The 16,745-nt window shown below is 43.8% G+C and overlaps 2 protein-coding genes across 4 annotated transcripts in view; one reads left to right on the top strand and one right to left on the bottom strand.

Moving 5' to 3' along the window:
* Positions 1 to 3,336, bottom strand: part of dcst2 (DC-STAMP domain containing 2) — a 10,163-nt gene extending 6,827 nt beyond the window's left edge. For both annotated transcript variants that reach the window (XR_006370663.1, XM_044117327.1), the window contains exons 1-4: positions 3,088 to 3,336; positions 1,190 to 1,446; positions 952 to 1,113; positions 95 to 196 (exon numbers count right to left, since the gene is read on the bottom strand). Coding sequence is in view for 1 of the 2 variants with exons in the window: in XM_044117327.1 (XP_043973262.1) it covers positions 95 to 196; positions 952 to 1,113; positions 1,190 to 1,446; positions 3,088 to 3,230 (664 nt within the window). In the remaining variant the exon portion in view is untranslated. The remainder of the gene's footprint in view (positions 1 to 94; positions 197 to 951; positions 1,114 to 1,189; positions 1,447 to 3,087) is intronic.
* dcst1 (DC-STAMP domain containing 1) lies at positions 3,248 to 16,421 on the top strand. 2 transcript variants are annotated; one of them, XM_044117329.1, is made up of 15 exons: positions 3,248 to 3,460; positions 4,981 to 5,055; positions 5,145 to 5,273; positions 6,621 to 6,760; positions 7,618 to 7,795; positions 8,635 to 8,778; positions 9,915 to 10,036; positions 11,961 to 12,121; positions 12,581 to 12,680; positions 12,753 to 12,848; positions 12,945 to 13,071; positions 14,154 to 14,270; positions 14,552 to 14,694; positions 14,875 to 14,979; positions 16,071 to 16,421. In XM_044117329.1, exons 1-15 carry the CDS (start codon positions 3,358 to 3,360, stop codon positions 16,164 to 16,166), a joined length of 1,836 nt encoding a protein of 611 aa, XP_043973264.1. In that variant the 5' UTR covers positions 3,248 to 3,357; the 3' UTR covers positions 16,167 to 16,421. The 2 variants fall into 2 exon arrangements, with proteins under 2 accessions (XP_043973264.1, XP_043973265.1); XM_044117330.1 differs by having other exon boundaries at positions 3,250 to 3,460; positions 11,964 to 12,121.
* The last annotated feature ends 324 nt before the right edge of the window (positions 16,422 to 16,745 follow it).

The following is a 16,745-nucleotide window of genomic DNA, read 5'->3' on the forward strand; positions in this document are numbered from 1 at the left end:
AACCAAACCCTAAACATAACGCGGTGCGTTCACTGACGTCACTTCCTTTTGATCATATTTCTGTTGTCTAATGGTGTAGAGAAGGATGACTGACCAACATGGCGGACGCTGTCTGTCAGAGTATTGACGAAGTTTTGGACTCTTCCTGCCACGGCGTACGCGTTTCTGCTGATCTTTCTGATTTCATCAATGGCAGCTGCAGACAAACCCAACACATTATTCCGTTTATTCTGAAGAACCTGTGTCAATATTTTCTGTTCATTTTAAAGGGGGCATATCATACAAAATCCACTTTTCAGACTTGAAATACATTTTGTTGTGTACTTGGTGAACAGAAAAGTTCAGTCCAGTGATGCATAGATCTCTTTATATTCTCTTATATTTTTCAATTCGTTCAGCTTTTTCTATTCTCTTCTATGTTTTGAATTATTATGTCACATTATTTGCTGCGGAACAGAAAAACAAGGTCATGGACGTCCAGCTAACTAGTTCCCTTAACTCCGCTATTTTTATTTCTTGCAGCCATTATGTAGTCAAATTAAAGGAAGCTACAAGTAGATAAATCAAAATGTGTGGTTGCAGTGTGTTTTAATGCACACAGTTAATGTTGGTATTACGTCCTAGCAGTCCTAGCAGTAGCATTGTGCGCTCTGCTTATGTTAGCACTGTGTGCTAGCTTAAGGTCCATGGGGACAAAACCATTCACTTTGAATAGCATCATTAAATAAACAGTTTGGCAAAGTTTTCTGCCATTTTTGTCTTGAGGAATCCAGAATCCAGATGCATTTGGTAACATTTTTAGCACTAGCGTATCCCACAATAACGAGGAATTCAGACCAACAGCTCCACTTTACACTGACCACCACTGAATGATTTAGATGCCAAAAGGATTTAAAAGCAGGATATGCCCCATTAATGTCAGATGATTTCTATGAGAGGGATGTGTTTTACAGAAGAGAGGCGTGGCCGCTCTCTGCATCAGCTCTTTCGTCTGATTGGCTGCCAGCTCGGCGCTACACAGCAGGCTGGCAGCGGCCCGCTCCGTGTTCTCCATCGTGTTCCTCATGGGCCCGGACACCACCACCGACACATACAGGATCAGGACGCCGCGTGCTGGACCAGAAGGAGACCGAACAGCTTACTGACAACGTCCAGCTCCGATAGATTCAGGTGAACGCCTCTGACTCACCTGAGAACAAGGTGGGCAGCATGACCATGACGCTGGCCCGGAGACCTACTGACAGCCCCATGCCAAACGCGGTGAGCCCGGCCAGGATCAGTGTGGAGTTGACGCAGAACCGCAGTGGCTGTTTCTGCAGCAAGAAGCCCAGCAGTCCATAAATAAACGCCAGCAGAAGGCCTAAGAGAAACGCCACCAGGCTCCGCCCCGCCTGCACCAGCTGGGGGCCGAGTTTCTTCCTTCTGCGACGAGCGCGCACACCGGACCTGGAAGTACCGTTAGCAGAGTCCATTAGGTTTTGCTCTCTTGCCACCAGACCTACAATCTCCAACATGTGGAGATGAAAAGTTAAGATCCGCCAACAGGATCTGAACACGGCGCCGTATCCAGAGGAATTCATCCTCCATGTTTGAGCAATAAAAATTAAATCACTGAATGAAAAAAACAAAGAGTTCCTGGACTCGTAGCTAGCCTTTAGCTAACAGCAGCTACATATTAGCTGTATGCTAGCGTCAGATGAACTGCTTCAGCACTGTTGACCGAAGGATGCCAGCAGTGGGACGGTTTTAGGCATAATGATGTCAAACTAAAGAAATTGCACAGAACCTCAGATAATCTATTTACAGTTTATCAGCAACTGTCTTAAGTGTTAGCCTTATGCTAGCTACTTGTTCAGGTGTCTTCTGGCTGCCAAGATGCTGTTAGCTTTATGCTACCTAGGCCTGGCTAGCTTTACTTGTTAGCTTTACTCAGACAGCTTCAGTGATTACAGGTGGAAACTGGATCAGGGTTTAGTGATGAACTCTGACATTCAGAGCCACATAAAGACATTTACAAAGTTGGCCTTCTATCACATCAACATTTCTAGGAGTAAAGGGCTAATTTCTCAGTAAGATCTAGGGAAACTAATCCATACACACTCTTACGTTAAAGATTTATTGTCTTTATGTCAACCTTCCGGACCGTCAGGTCTTCAGGTTCTGAACCAGAACCAGAACCAGAACCGAATATGGAGAAGCAGCATTCAGCTTCTATGCATCACACATCTGGTACAAACTTCCAGAAACATAAAAAACTGACGACTAGGAGGACTCTGAAGGACACAGAGTTCCTTTAAATCAAGGCGCAGCAGTTTAGAGCTGCCTTTGATCAGTAACTGGAACATTGATTTATTTTCATTGTTTTTAAACCTTTCATTTATTTTCCTGCTGTAACTTAATATTTGTCGTCCTTGTCATCCAAGGCTTTCGAACCACCTTCAAAGCACCGGCCTGCTTCAAAGGTTTTATGGCAAAACGTGTTCATTTCTGCCTCAATTTTTTATTTTGTAATGAAAAATTAAACTACATTTATATCCATTTTACATTCTTTAGTTCTTAAAATATCAGAATTTGGACATAATTTTCTACTTCTATCTGTCTGATCACGTAATTGTAGAATATTAAATCAGATGTTCTATCAATTAATTGATTAACATTTTTAGCAAAGGTACTTTAACTTGTGTTTACAAGAGGCGTCCACCCCACACCCACATCACCTCCACCCTCGCACCGCCAGGGCTGCGGTCACCTGTTCAGGTGACTTTTGACGCCCAGATGCTAACTACCTTTTCAGGTATCCTCCGAGTGTCTGTGACTGCCCAGACGCTAACGTAGTGCTAACTAGTTTTCAGGTGTTAGATGCTAACCTGTAGCTATATGCTACCGATTTCTTTGCCAAAGAAACCTGGAATGGAGTAGTGGAACGGAGTGGCAATGTAATCACAATGCACTGTAAGCTATGTAATGTGTTTTGAGGCAGTTGACCAAAATCTCGGACGATTTTGAAATTCCCCCCGGACATTTTTTAGGTCTGAAAAGTAGGACACGTTCAGGAAAAAGAGGACGTCTGGTCACCCTATAGACTACCTGTTCAGTGTCTGTGTGGCTCCGCCCCTCACCACCTGGACAGTGACGTTCCCCGTCGGCAAGTGTCGGTTTTCCTCCTCAGGTCCCATCTTTTTCATTTCAGACTCCTTAGCGCCGGCTGAATAACTGAAACCGGTTGCCATGGAGACCACAGGAGCTTCCGGAAGCTCAACAGTTGGTCAGAACTTTTAACTGATGGCGCATCCTGACCCGCAGAGACCTTCAGCTCTTTCCTGATTCGCAGAAGACCTGCCCGGCTGCCTCCTCCCGATGTGTGGGGTCCGTCCGGTGGGGTGGAGGTCCGTCCGGCTTCCACAGGGCAGCTGGAAGGCCCTGGTCGGCAGCGGCCTGTTCGGCGCGGCGGGCGGCTCAGGTAAACCGTTCAGCTGGATGACAACAGAACCTGCCTGAAAGTACCGGAAATTTTAATTTCTCTGTTTCTGTGACGTTTATCTGTACAGTTATGATGTAAATAAGAAAGAGAGCGTTCCGATGAATAATTCGGCTCATATAAAATAAGTTGTTAGTTGTAAATATTTACAATAGTTTGCTTTGACATTTTTTAATTACTTCGTTTTGAATGCTTTAATGTTTTTATTTTTATTTTTGTGGTAGTTTTTTTTCTTTAATTTTTTGTAATTGCTACTAAATTGCTCTCAGGATTTTGACTAAATTATATTTATTTTCCAAATGTTTCTCTGTGTTTGATGTTTTACAGTTATTTTCACCAATTGATTTAACTTTAAAAAAAACAACAAACATTGTTCTTTTGACTAATCTCTCTGGTTTTGAATGCTGATTTTTTAAAATCTTGGACAGTTGTCAGATGTGTTACCATAGCAACAAAGTCGGGTTTAATTTCTTTTTATTTTTACAACCAGCTGATTATGACTGCATATAGTTTGAAAACTTTATAGATGCAACAATATACTCCTCATGTTTGAATAGTTTAGTATCATATTATAACCAAAACGTTGTACATTTTTACTTTATATATTATTGAACATGAAGAAATATGATGTAGAACACAAAAATTATTTTGTTTGAATTATAATATTTTCACATTAAAAACATGATTTCTTTCATTGTCTGAACACAATACTGAATGTGAATTATTTTACTTTCATTTTATTCCTTATATTTGCACAATAAATATATATCATCAATATGTAAATATAATATTTATATCTTCATACAATATAAATTATTAAAAGGTTTTTTTCTAGTGATATAATTATATATATATATATATTATAAGGACATCAAAATATGTTGTACAAACATGAAGAATATATTATTACAACAAAAACATTTTCACAGCCAAAAGTGACATCACTTGACTTCCCTTTTGTCTGGATGGCAGCTTTCTGCTTCCGTAGATGATTAATGAATCAAAAACTCAAATTATTTGAGATTTTCAGAACTACACTGAAAAAAGAAAATGGAATATTAAGAACAATTGTGTTAATTTGTTACATGTAATCAAATTCAGTTTGTCAAACATACTTTATTTACATGACAACTGAATAAAGTTAATTGGATTACATGTAACACATTAACATGTTTTAACCAGGGTTCTGTTTTCAGTGTATGTCTGAAACCAGATTCCCAGCGAAGAAGAAAGTTCAAAGCGTCTCTTCTTCTGATGATGATGTTTGGCAAACAGGATGGATGAACTGGAAATGAGTGTTCGCCCAACTCTTTTTGAACCTTATTTGTTAACAGAGACATAAAAAGAAAATACTGGAAATATTCATAAAAGTAAACAAAAATGACTTTTAAAGTACTCAGCTAAAAGCCTAAAGAGGAAAATAAAGACAATTCACTCCGAATCCCATAAAGATGTTTTTTTAAAAAGTAATAAAATCTATTTTGTTGTTTTCTATGCTTTAGTTTTGTACCTGGGATTTGCCCACAACTTACCGCTGACCTTTGACCTGAAGCTGGCAGTAGGGTTTGCATTTGTCGGTGAGGAGATGTCAGACTCACATTCCTCCCTTAAACCACATCCTGATCAGGTGAACACAAGTGTGTGTGTGTGTGTGTGTGTGTTTCAGGTGTGTGTATCGTAGGTGGGATCCTGTCCTCGTCCTTCAGGTGTACCATCCTCCTCACATTACCCAGCATCCTCGGCTCTCGTGGCCGTTCCTACCTGATGGTTATGATTGTGATGATTCTGTACAGAGGTACACACACACACACACACACACACACGCACACACACACACACACACACACACACACATACACACACCCACTCTCCAAACCCCCCTGCTGTAATTTCTGATCAGTTATCTGGTCTGTAAATTATTCCTTCATCTTTTCACCACAAACCTGGAGATTATTTTATATGGAGGTAAATTTGTTTCACAATCATTCAATCAAAAAACACTAATCTCAATTTAAGAAAATAAAATTGTAATGGAATTGTAATAATTTGTTTTAAAAACAAAAATTGGTTACGAGCGATGTAAGACGTGTTGCTATTGGTTACGAGCGATGTAAGACGTGTTGCTATTGGTTACAAGCGATGTAAGACGTGTTGCTATTGGTTACAAGCGATGTAAGACGTGTTCCCATCGGTTAGCGCTCAGTAAAGCGGATGACTCCGACTCCCTGCTGTCTCTGAACTCTGTCCTGAACTGCAGGGCTTCGGTGACGGGACACAGAATGAGAATGGTACATAATCTTCACAAAATGACTTACCATTCAAGTAATTTTGTGAATGCTAAGTAACACTGAGGAGTCTGTGGACATGTTAACAGTTACTAAAGTGACCAGCCTGTGGTTTTCAAAGAAGAAATCTCACACAACTTATGACGGCCGACACATATCTTCATATGAGAATCGCAAGCAAAGAGTTCTGATATGCCTAAATAAATGTTTCTGTTTTGCATATCACTTTTTCACTTCATAAGACCAAAATGAACTTTTGTTTTTTTTAAATAAAAAAAGTAGTTTAAATAAAACTCTTTTGTTTAAAAAAATGATTACAATTCCAAACGTTTTGACCACAATATATATATATATATATATATATATATATATATATATATATATATATATATATATATATATATATATATATATATATATATATATATATATATATATATATATATATATATATATATATATATATATATATATATATATATATATATATATATATATATATATATATATATATTAATTGAGATTAGTTTTTTATTCAATAATTGTGGAACAAATTTACCTCCATAAATTCTCAGGAGTTGTGCAAACATTTTCTGCCCCACTAGGTGTCACTGTGCTGCGGTCAGCCTCGTCATTCCAGGGCCAGGAAGTTTGTTCAAAAATAAAAAAACTGTTGAAACAGAAAAAAGTTTTGAAACTGAAAGAAGTTGGAAACTGACAAAAAACATTTGAAACTTAAAAGAAGTTCAAATCTACTTTTCAGATTTCAGTATTTTTTTCCTTTTGAACAATGTTTTTGGCGCTGTTTGAGCTCCGTATCTGTGACTTGCTGCGCTGTCCCATCTCTCCATCTGCAGGTCCGATATCCAACATGGAGCGGAACGCCGAGGCGGCGGCGCTGTCGCTCAGCTGCAACCTGGACCTGCAGGTGCAGCACAGCAGGGTGCTGTGGCGGCTCGCCGCCAGGCCCTTCCTGCTGGTTGCCAAGCAACTGATGGTGAGGGGGGGCAGGGGGTAGTGCTGCCATGACGGCAGGTATACAAACAGTCACTGCAACATAACAGGAAAGTTTTGAATAAAAACTGAATGAATAAGTGGAACCGATCAGGAAGCTTCTGATCAAATGTATTGATTAATGCAGGGGTGTCCAAACTTTTCCCCAATCATGTCAGGAGCACTTATAGGACTAAAAATCTAAAAATGTTAAAAACTATAATCACAAAGTTGTATTATATTTCTTCCGGAGCTGAACAATAAACTGGGCAGTAAATAGTTAAATTTCTAAATGTTAGCGACGCATAAATTATTCCACACCTTAAAGTTAGAAGGAGCTTTACTTGTTTGCCTTATTAAAATACAAATATAAATTTAAAAATAGAGTATATTTAATGTATTCTATGCAATTAGACCAGGATTTATGTGTCTTTCTTTGAAAAAGTTTACTGTATTAATTCATTATTGAAAATCTGATTTGTTTAATCAGAATCTACTTAGTTGGGATTATTTACTGTGAAGTCAAAGAGGAATATCTGATTATTTTTATTTTATCAGAAATTATTCTGCCCTCGTTAAAAACAAAACGTCTCCATATGCGTCTACCACCAGCCCAGTCTGGGTCCAAGTTTAACGGCAGTTAGGTCCCACAAATTCAGTCCATGGACCGCCAGCGGCCCCCGAGCCGCACCTTGGACATCCTGCTTCAGGTTTACTTTTCTTTTAGGCGAAAAGTTTCTGATCAGAAACAAAACTGTAAAGATGCCCAGCCTGAGAACCATCGATTAGTCCAGAACGGCCCGGTTCTGCCCGGTTCTGCCGGGTCTCTGTAATGGACCCGTCTTTGTGTTTTCCTCTCAGACAGATAAAGTGGAGTTTGAGTCGGAGTCTCTGGACATCAACAAGAAGTTCCAGAACATCCGAGACGAGGTTCTGCTGCAGTACGGATATGATCCGATCCACCCGAAACCCGGCGGCGCCGCCCGGAAAAACAGCACTCAGGAGCAGTTTGCCTCCAACACCAGGAGGCGCTGTGACGGTGAGGCCGACCTGCAACTGGTTCTGGACCCGGTTCTGGACGCTACACGTTCTGTCTGAATCAGATTTTTAAAGGTGGGACAGAAGAAGATGTTGGAACCAGGGCGCCACCTAGAGGAAACAACCAGAAAAAACAGAGTTTTATAAACACTAATGAATATATTATCACCAGATCTGGATTATACGATGGAGTGTTGGGACCAGAACAAGAAACAAACATATAAAGTATGAGAATAACATCTTAATAACACCAGAAGAAACTCGTTCTGATTCCTCATAAATAAAGTCATAAGACTCCAACATGAGAACGATACTAGTAATGACATTAAATGAGACGATCTTGTAAAGTTATTCAGTTTTACAAACATGACAACCTTAATCTGCTCAGACATCAGCATCAGATTATTATTTACTTTGAATCGATTGATTAAGAACTGAAAGGAAGAAAGAACCATGAACTGGACGAGCTGCTCACGTCTTCATGTCTCCATCAAGCTTCTTATTTTCAAAAAATTTTATGACTTTCTTATGCCCATTATTATAACTTATATATACATAATATCATAACTCTGTACTCGTAATTTTAAAAACATCTCTTAGTTTGGCCCCTAATACTCTGTTGTAGTTCAAAGTCTCTTTTAGGGGTTTCTGATATTTGCAATATAAGCAACTGCCCAGGGTGGCATCTTGCTGGGGCGGCTTGAGCGCCAGGAGAGGAACGCCTGTTTCTCCTAAATATGAAGCTTTGAAACCAGTGGTCATTTCTCCATCTGTAACCTGGTCCAGACCAGCGGTTCTGTTAGAGCGGTTCTGTTAGAGCGGTTCTGTGTCTGTGCTCAGGTGTGGTAGACGAGGGCATCCGGCGCTGCGCTGGCTGGTTCAGGCAGAAGTGGAGTGAGTGCATGAAAGCCATTCCTGTTCCCATCATCAACCACATCCTCTGTATTTCAATGAAATTCGACTTCCTGTGTGACGTCATGAGAAGTGAGTTTCTGTACAAAAAGTAAATTCAAACTTATTTCTGCTGACCGTTTTACACATTGATTTATTTAATAGCCTCCAGTTTGGCTAGCATTAGCGAAAAACACAGTGGGCACTGCTAGCTAAAAAGTTAGCTAGCAGCTAACCCTAAGCACTAATTACAAATTCTAGTTCTGCCACTAGAGGGCACAATTCCTCTACTCCACTAATAGCAAGCTAATAGCCTAACACTTTAGCAGTTTAGCTAACATTGAAACCATTTAGCATACCTAGCTTTCCCTAAATTAATTTTTCCTAATAACTTCTAAAGCACTAATTTACTTGCCTGTTTTATAAACTTTCAGTTGAGTACATTTTGACATCTGTGCTGACATTTGGTTGTAAACTGTTAAGAATTTTTCTAGCAGTTAGATGTTTATATTCATGCTCTTATTTTGAAGTGGTTGAAGACAGCAGTTTCATTTTACAGAAGAAATGGCAAGAATTAAAACTAATTATGACGTCCACAGACAAATACACCGACATGCATTAATACACATTTACCAATTGTTTTGAGAGCGACCTCACATTCTCCATGTAACAGCTTAAAGTTAGCGCTTTAGCATTAATGGAACTAAAGTTTATGATTAGTGCCTTCAGGTCAGTACAGCAAACATCTTACTTAGCAAAGTGGTGAGTTCTACTAGTGCACAACACACACCACTAACATAATATTTAGCGTACACTAATGCTAAAGAGCAGTTCAAACATGGTACTTAGTAGAAGCTAAAGTTAAAGCTATACAAACACATCATTTAGTGAAAATTGAATCTAATGCTAAAATGCTAATGAACGTTTTCAAAACAGCCAAGGAAACTAGTGGTTTGGAATTTATTCAGCAAAATTTATTTAGGGGAAGCTAGGTTTGCTAAAGGTTTTCAAAGTTAGCAAAAATGCTAAAGTGCTAAACCAAAAATTAGCTTCACTCCTACCTGGTTAGGGGATTAGCAGTAGCATGTCCACTATTGGAAAACGTGACCAGTAGCAGTAGCGTCTTTACCTTCAACCCTTCCAAGCAGCCATACTGGTTCATAGTGATGACCTTTAACCTTTGACCTGTAACTGCCTGTGTTTCTAACGGCTCTGTTCCCGTCCTTCAGTCATGACTCCGTGGTGCAGAGAGCAGATTCCTGTGGAGAGGAACTTCGGTCAGCTGTACGACCGGCTCAACATTTCCATGGACCATCTCTCCAGAGAGTTCAGGACCCAGGTCATCGTCCAGGTCAGAACCATCAGAACCACTAGACCCACCAGAACCACTATGGCCCACCAGAACCACCAGAACCATCAGAACCACTAGACCCACCAGAACCACTAGGCCCACCAGAACCACTAGGCCCACCAGAACCACCAGAACCATCAGAACCACTAGACCCACCAGAACCACTATGGCCCACCAGAACCACCAGAACCATCAGAACCACTAGACCCACCAGAACCACTAGGCCCACCAGAACCATCAGAACCACTAGACCCATCAGAACCACTAGACCCACCAGAACCACCAGAACCACTAGGCCCACCAGAACCACTAGGCCCACCAGAACCACCAGAACCATCAGAACCACTAGACCCACCAGAACCACCAGAACCACTAGGCCCACCAGAACCACTAGACCCACCAGAACCACCAGAACCATCAGAACCACTAGACCCACCAGAACCACCAGAACCACTAGGCCCACCAGAACCACTAGACCCACCAGAACCACCAGAACCATCAGAACCACTAGACCCACCAGAACCACCAGAACCACTAGACCCACCAGAACCACTAGACCCATCAGAACCACCAGAACCACTAGACCCACCAGAACCACTAGACCCATCAGAACCACCAGAACCACCAGAACCACTAGACCCACCAGAACCACTAGACCTACCAGAACCACCAGAACCACTAGAACCACCAGAACCATCAGAACCACTAGACCCATCAGAACCACCAGAACCATCAGAACCACTAGACCCACCAGAACCATCAGAACCACTAGACCCACCAGAACCACCAGAACCACTAGACCCACCAGAACCACCAGAACCACTAGACCCATCAGAACCACCAGAACCATCAGAACCATCAGGACCACCAGACCCACCAGAACCACCAGACCCATCAGAACCATCAGAACCACCAGAACCACCAGACCCACCAGAACCACCAGACCCATCAGAACCATCAGAACCACCAGAACCATCAGAACCACTAGACCCACCAGAACCACTAGACCCACCAGAACCACTAGACCCATCAGAACCACTAGACCCATCAGAACCACTAGACCCACCAGAACCACTAGACCCACCAGAACCACTAGACCCATCAGAACCACTAGACCCACCAGAACCAATAGACCCATCAGAACCACTAGACCCACCAGAACCACTAGACCCACCAGAACCACTAGACCCATCAGAACCACTAGACCCACCAGAACCACTAGACCCACCAGAACCACCAGAACCATCAGAACCACTAGACCCACCAGAACCACCAGAACCACTAGACCCACCAGAACCACTAGACCCACCAGAACCACTAGACCCACCAGAACCACTAGACCCACCAGAACCACTAGACCCATCAGAACCACTAGACCCACCAGAACCACTAGACCCATCAGAACCACCAGACCAATCAGAACCACTAGACCCACCAGAACCACCAGAACCATCAGAACCATCAGGACCATCAGAACCACCAGAACCATCAGAACCACCAGAACCACCAGACCCACCAGAACCACTAGACCCACCAGAACCACCAGAACCATCAGAACCACTAAACCCATCAGAACCACCAGAACCACCAGACCCACCAGAACCACTAGACCCATCAGAACCACCAGACCAATCAGAACCACTAGACCCACCAGAACCACCAGAACCATCAGAACCATCAGGACCATCAGAACCACCAGAACCATCAGAACCACCAGAACCACCAGACCCACCAGAACCACTAGACCCACCAGAACCACCAGAACCATCAGAACCACTAAACCCATCAGAACCACCAGAACCATCAGAACCACTAGACCCATCAGAACCACCAGAACCATCAGAACCACTAGACCCATCAGAACCCCCAGAACCATCAGAACCACCAGATCCGGTGAAACTGATGCGTTTCCCCTGCCATCCAGCAGGAGGAGCAGCAGCAGTCGGTTCTGGAAGGCGTCCCATTGGACCTGGTCTTCACTGAGGCTGTTAAGGAATCCTTCCAGCGCCTGATGAAGAGGATGGACCAGGGGATGAAGGTCCTGGACATGATGCTGTCCTTCACCTTCGTCACCGTCTTCATCCAGTAAGATCCACACCTTCATCAGTTTGACCAGTAACATTGGCTTCATCATCACTGCTGCTGCTTCCTCTCTTCCTCTTCCTCTTCCTCCCTCTTTACTTCTCCTCCTCTTTTAGGTTCTCCTCTTCTTCTTTCCTTCCTCTTTCTTTTGATCTTGATCTCTCCTTCTCCTCTTCCTCTTCTCTCCTTCCTCTTCCTCGTCGTCCTCGTCCTCCTCATCCTAACCCTCCTCCTACTCCTCCTCCTTTCCCTCCTCCTTTTCCTCCTCCTCCTCCACTTCCTCCACCTTTTCCTCCTCCTCCTCATCCTCAACCTCCTCCATTCCCTCCTCCTCCTCCTCCTCCGTTCCCTCCCCCTCCTCCACCTTTTCCTCCTCCTCCACCTTTCCCTCCTTTTCCTCTTCCTCCTCCTCATCCTCCTCTTCCTCCTTTTCCTCCTCCTCCTCGTTTTCCTCCTCCTCAGGGCGGTGCAGTACCTCCGCTCCTACAGGACAAACATCTCGTTTGACAACGTCTACATCACCTCCTACTTCAGACGGATCGACGAGCGCAGGAGACTAGCGGTACCCTCTCATCCTCCTCTTCATCACCATCACAGTGATGAAGGCTCACTGACTCTTCCTCTTTCCTCTCAGGGGAAACAGTCCCTGCTTCCTCTCCGAAAGTCAGAGAGGAAGCGGTTCATCGCCCCGATGAGTCCGAAGATCAACTCTGAGGAGCTGACACAAGTGGTGACTGGAACAGCTGCAGCCTCCATTACCGCGGAAACCGCCAGGTGTCATCATCATCATCCTCATCATCAGCTGGTTCTGTTTGTGTGTCTGCAGGCCTCAGGAGGCTTTCAGGTTCTGGCCATCTCCCTGCTGGCCGTTCTCCTGCTGGCCATCGACTTCTCTCTGTTCCACGTCCTGGACATCATCAGCAGACACACCTTCACAGAGTTCAACATCACAAGTACACACACACACCAACACGCACCAACACACACACACACCAACACACACACGCACCAACACACACACACCAACACACACACACACCAACACACACACACACACACACACCAACACACACGGGTCAGGTTGATCTGGTTCATTGAGAAAGCCTCGGAACGCAGCGAGTGAAAGATTTAGCTGTGCTAATGCTACAGTGTTAATCATAAACATTATTTCGGCTAACGCTAAAGCTTTAGCCGAAGGTGCCAGTGTGAACAGCCAGTCATCTACTCACATTATCTAATTTGCTGACTGAACATTTTATCATCATGTTATTATTTGTATTTTTTTTGCAAGCTTAACTTTATTTCTTATTTTATAATATAGCCATCTATTATACTGTAAATGTTGTGAAGCTCAGTTGAGGTTGTTATAAAAGCACTATAGAAATAAACTGTTTTGATTTGATGAACTTTAGTTCTGCTAATGCTAAAGTGATGTGCTAACACAGTGTTTAGTGGAGGAAAATGCGCTAACTTCATCCATGTTTATAGCCATGGTGTGTCTGTGACATTTTGTCACGCGGTTAGGCGGTTAGCGCGGGCGGCGGCGCGGGTAGCGCGGCAGGAATGATTCTCCGGATCAGACATTTCTCTTATGGCTTCAGTTTTATAATTGTTGAGTTTTGATAATGCTGTTGCTGATTTACACCAAGCTAAAGAAAAAAAAGTAGCTCCACTATTAGCATATCAGTGGCTGTGAGCATAGTAGCCAGAAATTTTACATATTTTATTTGGGAATATTGTTATTTGAGTAACAGTAAAATGTACGGTGTAATAAAACTATATTTTTTAAAAGTTACGGTAGTAAATGTAAGTCACCCTCCTCTGGCAGTGGATCAAATCATGAAGCAGGAGGACAACCTCCCAATATTTTAACTTCATTTCAAATCAACAGCTGAAACTTGTTGACGGAAACAGAAAGTCCAAGTTAGATATTATTCTGAGCCAGTGAAAAATCTGCATTGATCAAATCTTTGAAATCCATCTGGAGGGAAATGCTTCAGACTGACAGTCAGACGGCTCCGCCCCCTTCCTGCAGGCAGCCATCACATCAACATCAGTGTGGGCGGAGACACCATGATGGCCCGCCTCCTGCGCACCACCATCTCTGGCTTCAACAGCTCCTCCCAGACGAACGTGCAGAGCGACAACCGCGGTGAGCCCCAGTTCACTGAACTGAACTCAGTCACACTGAACTGATTCATATGGAACGGAATCATATTGAAGTGAACTGGACTTGAACTGGCCCTGTGGTCTGTATTGGTGCTGGCCCTGTTTAAACTGGTTTTTCTGCTGGTAGTAAACCAGTATGTGCAGCCTGCAGCATGTTGGACACACATTCACCCAGCAGGGGGCGACAGCTTCCTCCCTCTGCAGACTGTAAAGAGCAGGAGCCGTTTTCATCTGAACTCACTTCCTCTTCCTCCTCCTGCTCAGCATGCATGTCCCCCCCCTCCCGCCTCCCTTTTGAAGTGTATGTGAGGTGTGTGGGTGGTGTCCTGGTGGTGGCGCTGTTCAGCTGCGTCCAGGTTTACACCAACCGCCTGCGCCACGTCATCGCAGCTTTCTACAACCCAAAGGTAAAAACACAGACAACACCTGAGTTCATCATTAAAAAGCAGAGGATGCAAAACAGAAACCTGTCCATCCATCAATCTGTCTGTCTGTCTCTCTGTCCACCTGTCTGTCTGTCTGTCCACCTGTCTGTCCATCTGTCTGTCTCTCTGTCCATCTGTCTGTCCACCTGTCTGTCTCTGCAGAGGGAGAAGAAGCGCGTCTTGTTCCTCTACAACCTGCAGCTCCACAGACGGCTGTCGTCCCCCAAATGGAGGACGCACATGAGGCGAGGACGGAGCGCGGGGACGGTGAGCATGTTGTCCTCCTTCAGTCTGTCAGACAGAGCCGTTTGTCAAGTTACACTGTAAAAAACTAACAGCAATAATTTGGTTTATTTAGCACATCATATATCAGGAGTGGGCGCTCCTGGTCCTGGAGGGCCAGAGGGCCTGGAGGGCCTGGTGGGCCTGGAGGGCCTGGGGGTCCTGGAGGGCCTGGAGGGCCTGGAGGGCCTGGGGGTCCTGGAGGGCCTGGGGGTCCTGGAGGGCCTGGAGGGCCTGGAGGGCCTGGGGGGCCTGGAGGGCCTGGAGGGCCTGGGGGTCCTGGAGGGCCTGGAGGGCCTGGAGGGCCTGGGGGTCCTGGTGGGCCTGGAGGGCCTGGGGGTCCTGGAGGGCCTGGAGGGCGTGGGGGGCCTGGAGGGCCTGGAGGGCCTGGGGGTCCTGGAGGGCCTGGAAGGCCGGTGTCCTGCAACCTTTAGATGTATCTCTACTTCAACACACCTGAGTCACATAATGAGGTCATTAGCAGGACTCTGGAGAACCAGCTGTTGGATTCAGGTTGTTGGACCAGAGAGACTCTAATGCTGCAGGACACTGACCCTCCAGGACCAGGACCCCCCACCGCTGTCGTAGAGGAAATAAAAGTCTCCATGTTATTCATTCATTCCAAACTAAATATTTAAGTCACCAGAAAAATATTTATTTCTCAAACTAAATATTAGGAAGCAAGCTAACTAATGTGCTTGCTACCTAAATATTTAGGTTAATATCTGAAATATTTAATTTTGAAAATAAGTATTTTGTTTCAAAGTTAAATGCTTTGGTTGGAAATTAAATATTTATTTCGGAACTAAATATTTAGATCAGACTTAAACATTTAGGAGAGAACTAAATATTTAGTTTCCTAAATATTAAATATTTATATTTATATACTAAACATTAAGTCTGCAACTCTGACATTTATAAATGTAGGAATAAAATGGTGAAAATAGGACTTTGAAAAATGATCAGCCACATTTTTCTCTATGACATTCTAAACAAACTAAATTATTGCTGTTAGTTTTTTGCAGTGTGCCATCAACAGTACTCCAGCTTCTTCTTCTTCTGCTCTCTGCCTGCAGATGTTTCAGCACCTGACCAGGTGGGGGCGCCGTCTCCTTCGTCACCCCCGACAAGATGCCTCAGACCAGAAGGAGACTCACTACGCTAGCAGCTAGCCGCTGGCCGCTAGCCGGGGATCCGCCTGGAGACGCTCTCACTAACGTTCCTCGTCTCAAATAATACGTGTTCTCGTCCTTAATGACTGGAGACGGAAACCGGAGATAAATGTGATGCAAAGAAAATCATCTGGAAGAATGACAACTTTGCTTGGAATGTCAGCCATATTTATGAGGCTCTTCAGAACAAACAGGCTGCACCAAATGACTCAATAAATCAAACTCTGAGGCAGAGTTCAGGGTTTGAAACCACCATTAGTCTTCACACCAACTGAACTTTTCCTCATTTCTTAGGAAAACATGGAGAACGTCTCTGAACATCAGTTCAGTCCTGCCACAGATAGGCTCAGGTCTGGGCTTTGACTAGGCCACTGATCTCTCTCTGGCTGGTTGTTTTGAGTTGTTGTTCTGCTGGAAGGTGACCCTTGACCCCAGTCAGCTCCCCTGCAGGGTTTGTGCCCAGAATGTTCTGATTTAGCCCCACCTATCTGTCCCACAGCATGATGCTGCCGTGTGTTCTCTCATATGTCTTGGTCGTCTACCTGAAGCGGAGCAGAACTCTGCAGTTTGGTGGTGTAT

The sequence above is a fragment of the Gambusia affinis genome, linkage group LG05 (assembly GCF_019740435.1).
Source record: "Gambusia affinis linkage group LG05, SWU_Gaff_1.0, whole genome shotgun sequence".
NCBI lineage: Eukaryota > Metazoa > Chordata > Actinopteri > Cyprinodontiformes > Poeciliidae > Gambusia > Gambusia affinis.